Source organism: Scyliorhinus torazame, chromosome 3 (genome assembly GCF_047496885.1).
Source record: "Scyliorhinus torazame isolate Kashiwa2021f chromosome 3, sScyTor2.1, whole genome shotgun sequence".
Lineage (NCBI taxonomy): Eukaryota > Metazoa > Chordata > Chondrichthyes > Carcharhiniformes > Scyliorhinidae > Scyliorhinus > Scyliorhinus torazame.
Window position 1 is genome coordinate 330,783,294 of NC_092709.1, and position 15,938 is coordinate 330,799,231.

A 15,938-nucleotide genomic window follows, 5' to 3' on the forward strand; every position below is an offset into this window, starting at 1 on the left:
TGGCTAGTAATATAAAAACAGATAGCGAGAGTTTCTACAAGTATTTAAATAGGAAAAGAGTAACTGAAACTAGTGTTGGTCCTCGAGAGACGAGAGTCTGAGCAATTCAAAACAGAAAACAAGGAAATGGCATAGACATTAAACATGCATTTTGTGTCTGTCTTCACTGTAAAGATTTGGAAAACTTCTCAAAGAGAATTGAAGATCAAGAGGTGAATGGGAGAAAGGAACTTAAAACAACCACCATCACTAGGGAAAAGGTTATGGCAAAACGAAGTGTATCATAGAAATTTTGCAGCAGAGAGAGAAGTGACACACAGGCCACTTGTCCCATCATGTCTTCGATAGTTGAAAATGAGCCACCCAGCCTAAAACCACTTTCCAGCATTTGGTTCATAGCCCTGCAAGCTGCGGTACTTGAGATGCTTATTCAGACACCTTTTAAACAAATTGACAGAATCATAGAAATTAGACCGAAAGGCTGCCAGGTCACCAGGACATCACCTAAATCCTAGGATCTTAAAAGAAGTGGCTGCAAAGACAGATGCATTGGTTGTAATCTGCCACAATTCCTTGTATTCTGGATGTGGAGATGCCGGCGTTGGACTGGGGTGAGCACAGTAAGAAGTCTTACAACACCAGGTTAAAGTCCAACAGGTTTGTTTCAAATCACTAGCTTTTGGAGCACTGCTCCTTCCTCACCCGAGGAGGGAGCAGTGCTCCGAAAGCTAGTGATTCGAAACAAATCTGTTGTATTCTGGAAGGATCCCAGTGGATTGGAAAATAGCCATTGTTGTTACATTATCTTTATTCAAGAAAGGGAAGAGACAGAAAGCCAGTTAGCCTGCCATGTCATAGGGGAATTACTAGAATGCATGATTATGGACGTTATCAAAGGATACTTAGAAAATCATAATGCGATTAGGCAAAGTCAACATGGGTTTGTGAAAGAAAATTTTGTTTAACTACTTTATTCGAGGTTTTTGAGGGACTAACACGCTAGGTAGATAAAGGGGAACCTGTAGATGTGTATTTAGATTTTCAGAAGGCATTTGATAAGGTGCCACATCAAAGGTAAGATTATATGGCGTTGAGGGTAACATATTAGCATGGATGAAGGATTGGTTAACTTACAGGATGCAGAGAGTAAGATAAATGTGTCTACAACAGGTCAGCAAGCTGAAACAAGTGCAGTGCCACAGGGATCTGTGCTGGCACTTCAACGATTTATAATTTACATCAATGATTTGTATGAAAGAGCCAAATGTATGGGAGGCAGTGGGGTAGTGTTATTGTCACTGGACATGTAATCCAGAGACAGGGGGTAATGCTGTGGGGACACAGATAATGGAATTTGAATTCAATAATTTAAAAAATGTGGAATTAAAAGTCTAATGACAACCATGAAATCATTGTTATAAAACCCATCTGGTTCACTAATGTCCTTTAAGGAAGGAAATCTGTCATCCTTACCTGGTCTGGCCTACATGTAACTCTAGACCCACAGCAATGTGGTTGACTCTTAAATGCCCTCAGGGATGGGCAACAAATGCTAGCTTGGACACCAACGCCCACATCCCATGAATAAATAAAGAAAAAAAATGGGCCAGCAGTCCGCCGGGGTGAATTTAGAACAATTCCTACCCCAGCGAGCGTTGTAACCGCTGGCACCAGCTCTAGCGCTAAAGAGGTTGGTAGCTGGAGCTGTTTTAAGCACTTCATTTACTATACACTCACCACAACCAGGAAGCTGGCTCACAGAAGACCTGTTCCCCCGAGGCGGGGAGTCAGAGGTGGACCCACAGTTTGATGCCAATGAGGAGCGCAAGGACACCCTCGTCCCCAGGGTGGGCCACAGACTCAAGCCTGTCATCCTGAACACTGCCTGGGAGGTGGTGGCAAAGGCCAGCCTTACTAGGAGACATGATATGGAGATGCCGGCATTGGACTGGGGTGGGCACAATAAGAATTCTTACACCGGTTAAAGTCCAACAGGTTTGTTTTGAATCACTAGCTTTCAGAGCACAGCTCCTTCATCAGGTGAATGCTGAGGTATGGGGTATAGAACATAGAACTGTCCAGCACAGTACAGGCCCTTCGGCCCATGTTGTTGTGCCGATCTGAAACTAAGATCAAATCAACCTACTCTCAATCATTCTTGTGCACTCCATATGCCTATCCAATACCCGCTTGAAAGTTCCTAAAGTGTCCGACTCCACTACCATAGCTGGGAGTGCGTTCCACGCCCCAACCACGCTCTCAGTAAAGAACCTACCTCTGACATCCCTCCTATATCTTCCACCATGAACTTTATAGTTATGCCCCCTTGTAACAGCTACATCCACCCGAGGAAAAAGTCGCTGAACATCCATTCTATCTATCCCCCTCATCATCTTGTACACCTCAATTAAGTCACCTGTCATCCTCCTTCGCTCCAATGAGAAAAGCCGTAGGTCCCTCAACCTTTCCTCATAAGACCCACCCACCAATCCAGGCAGCAGCCTGGTAAACCTCCTTTGCACCCTGTGCAATGCTTCCACATCCTTCCTATAATGAGGTGATCAGAACTGCACACAATACTCCAAATGCAGTCTAACCAAGGTCCGGTACAGTTGCAGCATAACCTCACGGCTCTTAAACTCAATCCCCCTGTTAATAAATGCTAACACACTATAGGCTTTCTTCACGGCTCTATCCACTTGAGTGGCAACTTTCAGAGATCTATGGACATGAACTCCGAGATCTCTCTGCTCCTCCACATTCTTCAGAACTCTGCCGTTAACCATGCCGCATTCATAATCGCATTCAAATTTGTCCTACCAAAATTAATCACCTCACACTTATCAGGGTTAAACTCCATCTGCCACTTTTCAGCCCAGCTATCAATGTCTCTTTGCAGCCTACTACAGCCCTCCACATTATCCACTACTCCACCAATCTTGGTGTCATCAGCAAATTTACTAACCCAACCTTCAACTCCATCATCCAAGTCATTGATAAAAATCACAAATAGCAGAGGACCCAGCACTGATCCCTGTGGTACACCGCTGGTGACTGGGCTCCAGGGTGAAAATTTACCATCTACCACCACCCTCTGTCTTCTATGTGATAGCCAGTTACTGATCCAATCGGCCAAATTTCTCTCTATGCCATGCCTCCTTACTTTCTTCATGAGCCGACCATGGGGCACCTTACTAAACGCCTTACTAAAATCCATGTATACGACATCAACTGCTCTACCTCCATCTATGTACTTAGATACCTCCTCAAAGAATACAATCAAACTTGAGACAAGACGTACCCCTCACAAATCCATGCTGACGATCCTGTATATTTCCAAATGATCATAAATCCTATCCCTCAGGACCCTTTCCAATAATTTACCGATGATCGAAGTGAGACTAATCGGCCTATAATTCCCAGGGTTATACCTATTCCCTTTCTTGAACAAGGGGACAACATTCGCCTCTCTCCAGTCTTCTGGCACTATTCCTGTAGACAGTGAGGACATAAAGATCAATGCCAAAGGCTCTGCAATCTCATCCCTCGCCTCCCAAAGAACCCTAGGATATATCCCATCAGGCGCAGGGGACTTATCTATCCTCAGGCTTCTCAAAATTTCTAACACGTCTTCCTTCCGAATATCTACCTCCTCCAGCCTACCACCCTGTATCGCACTATCCTCCTCAACAACATGGCCCCTCTCCTTTGTGAACACTGACGAAAAGTATTCATTTAGGGCCTCTCCTATATCCCCAGACTCCATTCACACGTTCCCACTACTGTCCTTGACCGGACCTAACTTCACCTTGGTCATTCTTTTATTCCTCACATAAGTGTAAAAAGCCTTGGGGTTTTCCTTGATTCTACCCACCAAGAACTTCTCGTGCCCCCTCCTAGCTCTCCTAAGCCCTTTCTTGAGCTCCTTCCTAGCTTTCCCTCAAGTGCCTTAACTGAACCTTGTTTTCTCATCCTTACCCCTTTCTTCCTTTTGACAACACATTCAACCTCTTTTGTAAACCATGGTTCCCTCACTCGACCATTTCCTCCCTGCCTGACAGGGACATGCATATCAAGGAAACACAGTATTTGCTCCTTGAACAAGCTCCACATCTCAATTGTGCCTATCCCTGACAGTTCCTGTTTCCATCTTATGCTCCCCAATTCTTGCCTAATCGCATCGTAATTACCCTTCCCCCAGTTATAAACCTTGCCCAGCCGTATATTCCTATCCCTCTCCATTGCTATAGTGAAAGTCACCGAATTGTGGTCACTATCTCCAAAGTGCTCTCCCACAACCAAATCTAACACTTGGCCCGGTTTATTACCCAGTACCAAATCCAATGTGGCCCCGCCTCTTGTCAGTCTATCCACACATTGTGTGAGGAAACCCTCCTGCACACACTGGATAAAAACAGCCCCATCCAAACTATTCGAATTATAGTGGTTTCAATCAATATTTGGAAAGTTAAAGTCACCCATCACAACTACCCTGACTACTGCGCCTATCCAAAATCTGCATTGCAATCTTTTCCTCCACATCTCTGTTACTGTTTGGGGGCCTATAGAAAACTCCTAACAAAGTGACCGATCCTTTCCTATTTCTAACTTCAGCCCACACTACTTCGGTAGACAGGTCCTCCTCAAACTGCCTTTCTGCAGCCATTATCTATCCTTGATTAACAATGCTACCCCTCCACCTCTTTTACCACCTTCCCTAATCTTACTGAAACATCTAAACCCCGGAACCTCCAACAATCATTCCTGCCCCTGTTCTATCCACGTCTCCGTAATGGCCACAACATCATAGTCCCACGTACCAATCCATACTTCAAGCTCACCAACCTTATTCCTACTGCTCCTCGTATTGAAGTAGACACACTTCAAACCACCTTCATGCCTGCAGGTCCACTCTTGTGACCTTGGTACCTTCCCTCAGTACTGCACTACCCTCAACTTCGTGAACTCCAGCAACTCTATCTCTTGGACTACAAATCAGTACCCCATCCCCCTGCCAAATTAGTTTAAATCCCCCCGAAGAGCCGTAGTAAATTTCGCTGCCAGGGTATTGGTACCCCTCTGGTTCAGGTGTGACCCATTCGGTTTGTACAGATCCCACCTTCCCCAGAATGTGCTCCAATTATTCAAGTAACTGAACGTTTCCAAACGTTTCTGTAGCCACGTGTTAAACTGCACTTTCTCCCTGTTCCTCACCTCGTTAGCACGTGACACTGGCAGCAAACCAGAGATGACAACACGGTCTGTCCTGGCTCTCCGCTTCCACCCTAGCTCCCTGAATTCCTGTTTTACATCCCCGTCCTATGTCATTGCTCCCCCTCCAACTTAAGGATCCTGAAAACACGATCAGAGACGTCACGGTCCTTGGCACCCGGGAGGCAACACACCAACTGTGAGACTCTATCGTTGCCACAGAACCACCTATCTGTACCTTTAACTATCGAGTCTCCAATAACTAATGCTCTCCTGCTCTCCCCCCTTCCCTTCTGAGCCACAGGGACAGACTCAGTGCCAGAGACCTGGTCATCGTGGCTTACCTCTGGTAAGTCGTCCTCGTCTTCCCCCCCCCCCCCCCCCCACCCCAAACAGTATCCAAAACGGTATACCTGTTATTGAGCGGAACAACCACAGGGGATCCCTGCACTGACTGCTTCTTCCCCCTCCTTTTAAACGTCATCCAGCTACCTTCATTCTTAGGAGTAACTACATCCCTGTAGCTTCTATCGATAACTGACTCTGCCTCCCGAATGATCCTCAGTTCATCCAGCTCCAGCTCCCTAAACACGGTCTTTGAGGAGCTGTAAATGGGTGCACTTCCCGCAGGTGAACTCAGCAGGGCCACTGACGGTGTCCCTCACCTCGAACATCCTGCAGGAGGAACATTGCACTGCCCTCTCTGCCATCCCTTCCATTTATCCACTTGACAATCACAGAAAGAAAAAAAAAAACTTCCCTGATTTTCACACTCCCCACAGCAGCTTTCAACTTGTCCCCGCAGTCTATCACTGAGAGCTCCTTCTAGTCGCAGTGACTGCACCTGAGGCAAATCACTCCCCCCAACAGCCAATCAGTGTTGCCGCTCTCTGCAGGATACATGCCTCAATTTGTCCCCGCAGTCTATCCTCAGAGGGCTCTTTCTAGTCGCAGTGACTGCACCCGAGGCAAATCGCTCTCCGCAACAGCCAATCAGCGTTGCCGCTCTGCCTCCCTCTGCAGGTATCAGCTGGGGTATGAGGGTGTCCAGAGGGGTGACCTGGGTGGGCTCCCAGATGGGCAGAGGCTCCTTAAGCATTCAAAGCACATAGGCAGAACTCAGTAGAATGAACAGCAGGGGCCTGTGAGGAGCACCAAAGGGGTGTTTAAAAGACATACTGTGTCAATTACGGTCTGAGCCAAGCCACCCCGTTCCCAAGGGGACACCGAGTCCACAGACCTGGCACCAAGTTACTCCCCGCCACTGCTCCAGGCCCTGGCAGCCAGCCCCCAGCAAGCCCAACAATTTGAGGGGTTTTCAGGTTTTTGTTTTTAAACCTCCCGCTCCCCCTCCGCGCCTAGGTCCAGCTTGTCAATACTTGCACAAACTCACGCCTGCGAGACTCCTGCCTATACTGTGTCTGAGTTGCGAATGAGATTTAAATCCATGCATAGATCTGCCAGCGCGGGGCACGAACATCGATATCGCCGCCATGAGGGACCAGAGCACGGTGTCAGTATCGGTGCTGGGCCAAACCTCAATTTTTCAATTTTGGGCAATTCTCCGCCCAATCGCAATTTGTGTTTCTGGCTTCGCAAAGGAGAGAATTTAGCCCACTGGTTCAGTTTTTGTCTCATGACTTAATACAACTGTGTTACAAGTAGCCCAGTAGCTCAGAGAAGGTTACTCAACTCGTTCCTGTGATGAGGAGCTTATCTTAGGAAGAAAGATTGAAAATGTTGGGCCTATAGCCATTGGGGTTGAGAAGAATGAGAGCCGACCTTATTCAAACATACAAGAGCCTGAGGTGATTTAACAGAACCCTGGAGGCTACAACTAAGGAATAGTTTAAGAATAAGAGATCTATATTTTAAGACTCAGATGAGGAGATTTCATTTCCTCTCAAAGGTTTTTTAGTACTTGGACATCTCTTCTCTCGAAAGCAGTGAAAGCTTGGTCATTGAATTTAGTCAAGGTAGAGTAGGAGAGGCATTTGACAGACAAGGAAGTCAAGGGGCAAGTGGTACTAGGTGGAACTGAGACCATGGCCAGATCAACCTTTATCATATTGAACGGCACTGCAGACCTGAAGGGCTGCATGGTTTACTCCTGCTCCTGAGTCTTATGTTTCTATGATGCAAACCCACACAATAAAGATGATCACTGATGAACAATGCAATGTAGAGCACAGAGAGATTCTGGATAGAAGAAGCTGGTTAACTTCACTTGAAACAAGGTGGAGCATATTTATAGATTCCGATTTGAAGCCACTTTTATATTGTGCTAGTTCTGCCAACTCCCAACATGGACATCCTCTGCAGCTGGTGGTATTAGCAGACTGTAAAAGAGGTTTTACACACCTGATCTGGATAAAGCCTTTAATTTTACCTTACCCTCACTTACACACCAAATTTCCTATCAATATTAACAGAACCGAGAGGAAGCTGAAATCTAAGAATAAAGACAAATGTTACATGTAACTTGCTAAATAACTGACAGTCCAAAGCGAGCTGGGCTGGTGCTACAGGAGCAAGAAGAAATGGAGATGCATAAATTAAATCAGGTGCTCCCAAATGCTTGGTCCACCTGGAGAATTGCTTCAACATTAACAAGAGGGGCCCACTCCCAGAACAAAGTATCTGGTGGCCCTCTACATCAGTACTTGAATTTAGTCATTGCTGCCGACTGCGAGAACGAGCAGAGCTGGCACCAGGCACTGCTGGAGCTGCATAACAGGGACAAGGTGCCAGGGGAATGGGGATGCGAGAGGATGGGTGCAATTTGCAATCGGGACCACAAAGTTAGTGTTTCAAGCAGCGGGAAAGGACAAGCTGAAAGTCTCCAGGTACGGGCCCGACTTGTGATTGGAACAGCTGCAAGTGTTAGCGAAGACAGAGGTGCTCTTCCAACCACAGATTCTGTCTCTCCCACACTTGCTATTTCAGCTCCTCCGATCAGAGACTCCCATTCTCTTGACCTTCCTGGTCTGCAATGCCAGACAGTCCAAAGCGAGCTGGGCTGGTGTCTCAGTCTCGCCTGTGTTTACTGCTCCTCCAATGACAACCCTGCAGCAAACACTGAGAAAGTAAGACAAGAATTGCCACCAAAGCAAAGGAGAAGGTATGAGGAGGGCAACAAAAATCTTGGTCAGCTTTAAAGGAGGCTCTTGAAGTTTGTTGAGTTCTTAAAGGAAGGGGATGCTCCTTAATAATAATAATCTTTATTGTCACAAGTAGACTTACATTAACACTGCAATGAAGTTACTGTGAAAAGCAGAGGGACACAGAGGAAGAATTCAGAATGTCCAAATTATCCAGCAGCACGTCTTTCGGGACTTGTGGGGGGAAACTGGAGCACCCGGTGGAAACCAACGCAGACACAGGGAGAATGTGCAGACTCCCCACAGACAGTGGCCCAAGCCGGGAATCGAACTAGAGACCCTGGAGCTGTGAAGCAACAATGCTACTCACTGTGCTACCATGCTGCCCTAAAAACACAACCCGGGAATTATTTGTTCTTCCCTGCTAATATCTCTGAAGCTCAGTATCCAAATTCCTCTATTCACACCTCTGTGAATTATATTCAAGCTGCAACACCAATGCAAACAGTTGTTGACTTCATAAGACTTCTGTTTTTGTCAGTAACATGCTGGGAACGAATGTAGATTTGCAAAAAATTTCAAACCCTCAACATTACATGATCTGCTCAAATGAAGAAAATGGCTTATCGAGAGTAAGCAATATCAATACTTGATTGTCAACCATGCAGGAATCTATTTCTTTAATGCTCAGGTAGGTACACAACATGAAAACCGATCACCATGGTTAATGGGCTCCAAATATATTCACAAACCCACAAAAGTAGAAATTGCAGTGCCTCTTATGGAGGACAAATGCATACCACATGCGCCACACTATTTAGACCACAGAACATAGAATGCAAGGATCAATTCTTCAAACATAGGGTTACTTCTGGAATTTAACCAGAATCAGCTAAGTTTCCAAATGACTTAACACCCGAGACCATCCTACCTCTGATGCAAAGGTATTTGTGAGGTTGTGAGCGAGCAAAACTACAGCAACCACTGACATTTCAACCAATCATAATTCCATTAATAGGCCAGGGTGCTGGCAAGCAAATGTGAAATCAAGTATTGTGGATCTGCTTTGCTGACGAATTGCCAAGGATCAACTTATTTCCCATTACTAAGGCTCATATTTTTGACAGCGAAGAAACACTCATCAGAATAGGAAGCATCCAATTCTTACTTTTGTCTGCCTAACAGTGACAATATACAATAATGGTAAGAGGCTAGACAAGTAGATAGGTATTAGTTATGATTACTTCCAATCTTATTTATAATTAAACAAATTTTTATGGCACTACCTACCTATTTAAAAAAGACTTGAACTGCTGCTAACAAGACCAATTGTTAACCCAAGTCAAATTGTACGGATTTATCCATCTGGTTTCATCTGACAAAAAATTAGCTTTCCAATTTCATGGGGCACATGGTTATTTTAGTCATTTGACACTGGCTTTTCACCTTTGAGAGGGGACTTTCATTCCCTGCTCTATTTGCTGCCTTACTGCACAAGTGTTCCATTAACCAAAATGGGGTTGAACACATGGGTATGAAAACAAGACACATAACTGCCAGGGCTTGGCATTAAACTGGCAGTCTCACCAGAAAAGGGCACAATATGTGCGTGGGATAAATGGAAATGATGCAAGAGTTTTCTTTGTGCTTGGACCTGAAGTCAATAGTGCAAAGTTGAATCCAACCACTGCCTGGAAACACATGGTAATGACACTGGGTGCAGCATCAGAGCCACATTTCAGCAATGACATCATTTACCTTGAGCACAAAATTAACACCCATTACCAAAGTCTTTTAAAAAATCAAAATAATCTCCCAGTGCATCGACCTTCAAATAAAACTGATGTTGTGAAAAACAAAGCCACTTTCCCAGGATGTATTAAAAACCCGGTTTTATGAAATTCATTTGCCAGAACTCCCTGATTGCAACTTTGATTACATGTATAATTGTGATAATTGGACATTGTTAACTTTGGTGGTGTGTAACATGCAGAAATATAATTTCATCACTTAAATGTTTAATCTGTCAATAACATTGTTGTTTCAATTATAAAATTACACAATTAGCTACTTGAATTGAAAGTCTCTCCTCAGAAAGGATGACTAGTTACAGTCAATTGCAATGAAATGAAGCCTGAAACTGGGATAAAATGGCTCAAATCTAAGGGTACAGGTGTAAATTATCAGGGCACCACCTAACATTCCTTAGCTTTGGAGATCCATCACTATAATGCAGGATTCAGGGAACTTTATCTTTAATGGAACAGCAGAGATGGCAGCCATCAAGAGTACAAGCTAATCACTTTCATTGAATACACGTAATGTACCTTCACAAGTGGGCTGTTCTTGAACACGTATGGATTGGATTTGTTTGGATTTGTTTATTGTCACGTGTACCGAGGTACAGTGAGAAGTATTTTTCTGCAAGCAGCTCAACAGATCATTAAGTACACGAAAAGGAAAGGAAATATATAATAGGGCAACACAAGGTACACAATGTAAATACATTGACATGGACATCAGGTGAAGCATATAGGAGTGTAGTATTAATCAGGTCAGTCCATGAGAGAGTCATTTAGAAGTCTGGTAACAGTGAGGAAGAAGCTGTTTTTGAATCTTTTATTACGTGTTCTCAGACCTTTGTATCTCCTGCCTGATGGAGGAAGTTTGAAGAGTGAGTAAGCCGGGTGGGAGGGATCTTTGATTTTACTACCACTTTCCCCAGGCAGCGGGAGGTGTAGATGGAGTCAATAGATGGGAGGCAGGTTTGTGTGATGGACTGGGCTGTGTTCACGACTCTCTGAAGTTTCTTGCGGTCTTGGGCCGAGCAGTTGCCATACCAGGCTGTCATGCAGCCAGATAGGATGTTTTCTATGGTGCAATTGTAAAAGTTGGTAAGAGTCAGCGTGGTCATGCCGAATTTCCTGAGTTTCCTGAGGAAGTGTCGGCGCTGTTGTGCTTTCTTGGTGAGCGTGATAATCAAAGTAGAGAAAAGGTGCATTAGCTCAACTGGGGATGATGGAAGGAAAAGCTGTGCAATTGCCACAAAATAGGACAAATGAAAGGCACTTCTTGCCTGACAAGGCCTATGTTAAATGATTATCGATTTTCTACTAAATCGCCAAAATCAGTATGTAAGCCAACATCAGAGGGAGGAAAGTCAGCAAGCATGTTTGTAACAGCAGTAACTAGCTGTAATGCTAGTTACAGGGGATCCAGTGGATGGAAGTGAATGCCCTAGGGCACGCCCCTCCCATAAAAGGAGCCCCACTACAAATCACAGCCTTGTTCTGGAGCAAATGCCATAAAGGCCCAGCTGATGGCTGAAGGAAGAGCCTTCCCAAAGGGAAACGTCCCTGGATTCTGCAGACGGGGAGCCAGGTCAACATGGTGCTTGTGGTCGTCGACTCCGGTGTGAATGTCGGCAGCGAGTAAACCAGCGGTCCAGATGCCCCAATAGAGGCAGACGCCAGCCCAGGGCCCGTACTTTCCATTTAGATGAGCCAGACGACTGCATGCAGTTGAATTGCTTGGAATCCCCCCCCCGAATGGCCCCCATTAAAGATACAATGGAGGTGAATGGGCACCTGCCCGATATGGAATTGGACACTGGCACAGCAGTCCCCGTAGTCGGACAGAAGACGGTTGACTGCATTAAACTGGGGATTCTGACCTTTGATTTGACGGACACCCAGGTCAGATTGGCCACCTACATGGGAGAACCATTAGATATCGCAGATACTACCATCATCCTGGTGGTTTATGGGTGCCAGTCGGTGAGCCTTTCACTTATTGTACTGAAGGGCCACATGCCCAGCCTGTTTGGCCGTGACGGGTTGCACCATCTACAGCTGCACTGGCAGCACATCCTCCAGATGGGTTCCGGTGGTTTGGGCTCTTGATTAATAAGGGGATTATGGGGAGAAGGTGGGAGAATGGGGATGAGAAACATATCAGCCATGATTGAATGGCGGAGCGGACGCGATGGGCTGAATGGCCTAATTCTGCTCATATGTCTTATGGTCTAATATCAAATGGTTTAGAATTCAATTCCAGACTCTCCGTTTAACACCCAGGATAGGGAGGGAAAAGCAAGTTGAGAAAAATCTCTCTGAAAACTTCATTCAGCTTATTCATGTCAAGACAATCAACTGTTCTTTTGATGCTTGCGTCTAAATTAACTAAGAGGGCTATCCAGTTTGCTGTCCAAAAACACGGTGGGATTTGATGCGCTCCAATAACCAGTGTACACTGCAATGGTTCTCCTTATGATTCTTGGGTTATGTTATCACTAATGTGGGAAAAGGGCTTTTAGATCAAAGGGGAAGAATGATCCACTTAAGGTGCATTATGGCATTAAAAAGCTAAAAACTATGCGAGGGAACATTTTGGGGCAGCGAATACAAAGAATGAGATGGGGAATGTTGTTGTTTGGTAAAATGGAGAATATTTATACAAAAATAAGGTTTAACCATTGATACAGTGAGGTATGAATATTAAATAGTAGCCTTGGAGTAGACGCAGAGATTTACCAAACTAATACCAGGGGTGAAGAACTTCAGTTTTGTGGAGAATCTAGAGAAGTTGGTCTTGCTCAGAGTATAGAATGGATATTATCACACTATTTTAGCATATATAAAACACATTAAAACAGAATTTAAGTAAATAAAATTCCTTAATATAGCAATGACAAGTAAATTTTCTGAGCGCTTTCGCAAAGTTATTTTAAAACTCCACCTGGAAAAACAATTAGCTTCAAGTTGACTACAATTAAAAATCATCAAATCCAAAGTACAGTAATATGCGGCACAGGCATCGGTAAAACCAGGAGATAAATGTTTACTCACGCTGACAGCTATTCTTGGTGTACCACTCCATGCACTGGCCAAATGGGAAGGAAGGCACATATGCATTTGCGTCCACACACTGCTTCATGTTGCTGCACCACATGCACTCAGAGTTGCCACTGGTACATTCACCGCACGTTATCCTCAATGCACAAGGTGTGCGGCACTGCTTCGCACTATGGTTTGCTACAAATTGAAGAGATAACACTGATTTCAGCGACATTTAATTTCCTGCGCTCATTTCACTTCGACACATCTTCCCCCAACTGAGGGAGTCAGGGTAAACCTCAATTCCATTTTCCAAAAGCTCTTGGCAACAACACAAGCTGAAAAATGTTGCTGTCTCAAGCTAGTCCAAAATCTTTCTTTTCCCCCCCTATCCCCAAGTCAGTGTCTGGCAAATTCACTGTATTGCACTGCAGCACTTGAGCAATAAATGTGAACAGATGTGCCTGAAATGTAGCACGTTTTGAATCACAGGCTAAGGCCAATTCACAATCTGTAAAGCATGCCTCGAGAGGTCAGTTCATTTAAAACTTAACGCAAGAGCTATTGTAAGGGTACAAGTTCATCACTGTGTTCATTTGCCAATTATAAAAAGAGATTTATTTTTTCAATTTAGGAAACCACCTAGCTATGTCAGATGATTCTTTTATTATTTTCAAATGTCCATTATTCTCTGCATTAACATTTCTAGAGATCTCGAACACCCTTTGAACCTTCAGGAGCTCAAAATGCAACTGAAAGATTAACTATCAGATTTTCAGAATAGACATCCACTTCTTCCATTTGAGGCCCAAAGCAGAACTTGGACCAACGTCAGTCAGAAAGGAGGCTCAAGCAAATTCAACATGTCCTTGCCTGCTTTAATGTGGGGAAACGTGGAAGAGGTGGCACAAGAAAATAAAAATTATATTTTTCTTGGGTCAGTGACATGATCCGAAGGGCTTTTAGAGCTTCCGTCACTGATTTCTTTCACAATGAAACAAGTTTGTTTTTTATCCAAGCCTGTATTCTGAAATTGACATTCACAGATGTCAGCTTGATCCTCAATGCTATTATTTCCATTATCCTGGTTGTTCACAAGTTTTGACTCAAGTCGTTTTTACATTTTTTAAGAAAAGGAAGCAGCATTTCCCAGGTAGGGCTTTAAACAATGCCTTTTGATTGATGCTAATAATAGCAACAATACATCATACAGAAGGTGCCTCACATATTAAGCCTTCATCAGCTTTCAATTCCAATGCCAATTCTCCCCATGTCCATTGGAATTCCTATAATGCAGCCTGCACCCATCAAACTAAAAACTGCAGTGACAGCGACAATTTCCACTGCACATCGTCACTTTATATTTGAAAACTTAACGCTTGCATATATTAATTCAGAGCTCAAACAAACCTGTCAGGCAGAATTCTGACCAGTCTATAATTTCCTGCTTCTGTGCCAAATTCCCACTTCTCTCAAGAAAGTGTTCTCGCACTCAAACTTTGAAAGCCATTCCCATTTCATTCTGTGCATAAAACTACCTTAGTAGAGCCCTGCAATTTCACTGTCTTTCAGCCATTAAAATTGCTCTGTGACATTTCCAGCAAGTACGTGCTGACGTATATTGACATTTAGTGGCAATTGTTTTACAAAAAAAAAATGCGGTGTACCCAAAATGTCAGTTGACTGAATTTATGAAATTTTATTTTGCGAAACGTCAGTGAATGGTGTAACTTTAAAAAGCTCAGCACTACAACAGATAAAAGTAAAATTGCAGCTTGACAAATCTCTGAGATATTTTTGAGGTTGTAACTACCAAGGAGATATGGGGATGGCCTGCAGAGCAGTTTGGGGCCATCCTCCGCCAATGCCTAGCGATCGTCAACCAGTCGGGTGGGGCTGAGCGTACCCAATTCCATTCTTATCTAATCTAGACAAACAATGGCTGCCATTGGCTTCTCTTCCTTGGCACTGTCTGTGCAATGCCTTGGGTGACCACAACCCCTCCACCCTCCTCCCCGCCAAGGATCTATCCTTAGTCGCTCCTATTTTTCACCGACAGGCTACCTCTCAGCGACATCAGCCAAAGGCATGTCAGTTTCCATATGTACATTAATAATATCCAGCTTTACTTCACCATCTCTCAACTCCTCCACTGTCTCCAACATGTCACATGGTTTATCTGACATCCATTAATGAGCCAACAGAAAATCCTCCAATGAAATATCGGCAAGACGAAAACCATTGTCCTCGGTGCCCATCACTAACTCCACTGGTTCCATCCCTCTCCCTGGCCCCCGTCTGGGACTGAACCAGACAGTTCACAACTTCAATGTCATACCCAACCCCAAAATGAGCTTACAACCACATACCCATTCCGTCACCAAGACCACCTATTTCATAATATTACTCAACTTCAACTCTTCTGCTACCTTTATTAATTCCACACTGGACTATTCTCACACATTTCTGGGGGTTTCCCACATTCTACCCCACGTGAGCTGGAGTCGTGTTTATCCATCATACCAGTGCTCAGTAACCTGCACTGTCACCCTGTTAAACAATGCCTCTATTTTAAAATGTATCCAAATTTGCTACAAATACAAAGCCAAGTGGGACAGTAAGCTCTGAGGAGGATGCAAAAACACTGCAAGAAGAAAAACATTTTCAATGAGTGGAAAGCAACCTGGTGATGGGATACAAGGTGGCGAAGTATAAAGTTATCTATTTGAGAAGGAAAAATAAAAAAGCAGAATATTTTTAAAACAGTGACACTGGGAAATACTGTACAGGG

General features: G+C 44.3%; 1 protein-coding gene across 1 annotated transcript in view; it reads right to left on the reverse strand.

Annotated features, from left to right (window-relative positions):
* Window positions 1–15,938, reverse strand: part of atrn (attractin) — a 471,138-nt gene that overhangs the window by 270,800 nt on the left and 184,400 nt on the right. The window contains exon 17 of the mRNA XM_072497666.1: window positions 13,160–13,345. Coding sequence (XP_072353767.1) covers window positions 13,160–13,345 — 186 coding nt within the window. The remainder of the gene's footprint in view (window positions 1–13,159; window positions 13,346–15,938) is intronic.